The sequence below is a fragment of the Phaethon lepturus genome, unplaced genomic scaffold (genome assembly GCF_000687285.1).
Source record: "Phaethon lepturus isolate BGI_N335 unplaced genomic scaffold, ASM68728v1 scaffold6115, whole genome shotgun sequence".
Taxonomy (NCBI): Eukaryota; Metazoa; Chordata; class Aves; order Phaethontiformes; family Phaethontidae; genus Phaethon; species Phaethon lepturus.
The window spans coordinates 2,981-6,729 of record NW_010538249.1 but is presented as its reverse complement, the minus strand read 5'-3'; the positions used below and the strand labels follow the sequence as shown (position 1 = coordinate 6,729).

Below are 3,749 nucleotides of genomic sequence, written 5' to 3'. Positions count from 1 at the left end.
GGGCGGCCCCGGCGGGGCTGCCCAGAGCCCCGCAGACGCAGAGCTCACCCCGCTCCCCGCCTGGCAAAGCCGACTGCCACCCTCCTCTCTGAAAACGGAGAGCCCTCGTGCAGCACCTCAACAAGCTGGGGGGTATTTTGCCACTTGACTTCCACGGGACGCGTATATTGTCTTAATAAAGCCCCTCTCAGCACAGCTCGCAGCCACGCTCCCGCAAGGTCCTGAGCTCGGCAAAGCACTTAACGTGCTAGTGCCGATGCTCGGGGCTAGCTCGGGTCGGGCGCACCGGCCAGGGCCACGACGTCTGCTCCTCGCCACGGCACACAATAAAAGATGCACTTGAACATTTCGGTCCTGTTAGTGGAAACGACTGTATAAAATGGGAAACAACCCCGGAGATGAAACATACCTGCAGCACTGGTTTAAAGGCACCAATATGGAAAGTTCATCATGGGAGTATTTTCCAAACCTGTTAAAAGATAAGAGCAAGAACATGACAAAGGCTGTTTTAAAGACTGACTTTTTTCTTTTCTTTCCCCAGAAGGATTATTAAAGGTATTTACCCTCTTCCATTATCTAAGTGGATAATAAATGTTTCATTTCCAAACTTCTCAAAGGTTTCATAGTGATGTCGATCCATGTTACCTACGGAACAAAGAGGAAAAAAAGCCCGTTCTCACTCCGGCTTGCTGCTGAGCCTGCAGGTCAGGGGAAGACAAAAGCTACGGTTCAGCGAGAAGCCCCGCGCTCCCCAGACACGACGGCTGTGTAGAGTGGAGAAAACAATGGGTCTGCTGAGCTCACGTGCTTCACTGTGGAAAGCCCGAAGTGTGTGATACTGGAAGATGGGCTGTTATGCCTCTGGGAGCTTTTCAAGCTCTCCGTAGCTTTTATACTTAAGCTCTAGAGGACCCATCAGGAGATAGAATGAACCTTCCCACCCTCCAGCAACTCCTCCTGGGGTGCTCCAAGGAACTCTCTCTCAAGTATGATGGCATCTCGACTGCTCGGGAAGCCTGGTCTCCATGAGGTAGCTATGTCCTAAGCCAGCAGAGCTTTATGGGTGAAAGTGAGCCCTGCTGCTCCAGCCCTGGGTCAGTACGGCGTGCACCGTACGTGTGCAGGGTGCGAGGCTTAGCTTAGGGAGGGGAAAATGCATCCTTCAAGCAGGGATGTTAATCCATATGACTTTGCTAATATTGTATTAAACTTTTTGAACCATGACCAAACATCCTGTTTTTCCTCTAATAAGAACTTTGTCCAAATTTCTGGCTGCCTGGAAAGCCGAAACGATATTATGGCTCTAACAGACGGATCAGGATGCTACTGCAGTGGTACAGCTGAACAGCTCTCCTCGGGCACCCATGGCAGGCAGACGCATGATCTGCTTTTTAAGGTCAATGTGCAGAGTACTGGTGCCAGGCTATGAATTTTGTCTTCATGGCGGGGCTCTTGAGCCACTTATAGATGCCACACATGGCTCCTGAGCTGTGATTTGCCCTCTCCTGCTGCAGCCTATTGCAGAAATCTCAGTAGTGGCAATGGCAGAGGTTATGGCCATGCTGGCATGTGTCCGAGGATCAAGTATGTCTGTTAGCAACTTACAGGTATATTAGCTGCAGCAGAACAGGTTTCATATGAGAATGTCTCGGTGTTAACCAGTGTGTAGGCTTGGAATAGGTCTCTATTACCTGCTTGTTAATAATTATTTTGTTCCGATCAGGTTACATAAACAAACAAACAAAAAAACGTCCTGATACACACCACAGTTGCCTTTGCGACAAAGCAACACTTCTTTTTTCCCCCCGTGACAGTTTATAGACCAAGCAGCAGTGAATACTACTGCACGTTGAAAACAATGTGCCAATAATGAACAGTCCTTGCATGTGTGTCTGGGAACCATACATTACAATGGTAAAGCTCTCACTAAAGCAAGCTGTGAAGCCCTTAACTGTTGTGAAGGAGACTAGCCTGACCTGTGTTCATCATCACTCTGCACTTCTGAACATCTTTGTTCCTTTAATCGGCACTGATGGGAATACATAACCATGTAAATCTGCATTTTCTCATAATCATCTAGAATGGCACATACCGTAAATGCAGCTTCAACCATGCTTTAGCAAACTGCTGAGCTATGCAGAGTGGTGTAGAAAGAAATGGTTCTTATTCTAATTAAATGTTGCATTTAATTTTTGAAAGAGATGAAACATACCCATTAGGAAATCAAAAACTGTCATATCCATTATATCCAGAATTCTGGTCCCACTGTCATACGGGGGTGTTTGTTTAACCTCTTCACAATAATCTGGATCAACTTCCCATCTGGAAAAGCCAATATTTTGATATTTTATGTGACATACAAAGCCTACTATTACCAAAAAAATGTTATTTTGCAAAGATCTAGTTGTATCACGTTTGATTGAGGGCAGGGTCAGGTAGAGGCAGCACATTCTTCAGGCTGCTTCCAGTAATGCAGGCAACCGATAAAGACTGTGACTGATGAAAAAGGAAGAAAATCACAAGATTGAAAACTATCTGGCTAATAGCTTCAAGATTTAGGAGACCAGCTGCACCATCAGTCATATGATGAAAACATCTGAGACTTGTTTAGGGCTCCTGATAGCAGTGAATCTTTCTTCCACTGATAGGAGTTAGACAGGTCCCGTTGCATCCTGTCAAAGCCCCTGGAGGTATCTGTCCCATGAGAGAATTATGCCATTGAAGGTCCTGTTAGGTTCAGGACCATAAGCTGGAGCTCCCTGCAAGCGTAAGTACTCTGTCCCTTGATCAGGAGCTGGACCCGCTGAAGAAATACAGGTGCTCTCCTAAGCCTCAGTGCTTTAGAACAGGCAAGAATGGTAACTGCAGCACTGTTTTGTTTTCCTATCACCCTTTGCGGCTGGCAAACCCTTTGCTCACCACTACTCACTCTGCTTTCTTGCGCTTGTGGTAGGAACGTCTCCAAGGGTTTCTCCAGGTTTTCCTTTTAGCTAAAGACAAATCAGGTAGGAAAGCAGCCAGAGACCCTTCGATCTGATCTGGTTTTCCACACAGGGCGTGCTCTGTTGAGCAGTAGTAGGAGCACTCTCCATAGAAGCAGATGTTGTTGGCTGGCAAATAAAGGAAAACAGTTTTAAACCCTTACGTTCAAGAATTCATAAAAGCACTGATGCATGTATGAGCAGAAATAAATCTCAGACCCAAAACCCCGTTACCAGACATAATTTTCTTCCACTGGAACCACTAGAAAGACATTCATTTCAGTGGCTGGGATCACGCCCTGTGCTGAGGTCTCTGTGGCTATTTCTGGTCTATTTATGTTCCAAAAAAACCCAAATTTATTTTTTTTTTAAATCCTTTCCCTTCTTCTTTCATTTTCCCAGACTGATACGTCCTTTGGGATATATTTGGTACCCCAGGCTGGAACCCCAATTCCCACAGCTGAACAAGCGGCACGTGCCCAAGATTTACTCACCTTCCAAAATCTTGGCTTGTTTAAGAATAAACAACAACATTTCATTCATTTACATGCTGGTATGAGAAGAACTGTCAGTTCTACTAAAGAGAATTATTTACCATGAAGGCTTATGTGGGGGTGTATGTGGAAGGTGGAAATAGCAAAGATGTAACTCTGTCAGCACACATCCCAAACACAAATTTCTTTCTCCACACATCACATTAACAACCACAGAAAAAGAACCTGCAGCAGGAGCGTGTGTTACCTTAAAACCTCCCTAAAGCCGCCACCA

General features: G+C 45.8%; 1 protein-coding gene across 1 annotated transcript in view; it reads right to left on the bottom strand.

Moving 5' to 3' along the window:
* The window catches only part of LOC104620487 (extracellular serine/threonine protein kinase FAM20C-like), a gene marked incomplete at its 5' end in the record, with an annotated part of 3,814 nt that extends 674 nt beyond the window's left edge, over window positions 1-3,140 (bottom strand). Inside the window, 4 exons of the mRNA XM_010286723.1 lie at window positions 410-469; window positions 564-645; window positions 2,213-2,322; window positions 2,930-3,140. Coding sequence (XP_010285025.1) covers window positions 410-469; window positions 564-645; window positions 2,213-2,322; window positions 2,930-3,140 — 463 coding nt within the window. The remainder of the gene's footprint in view (window positions 1-409; window positions 470-563; window positions 646-2,212; window positions 2,323-2,929) is intronic.
* Between the last annotated feature and the right edge of the window lie 609 nt (window positions 3,141-3,749).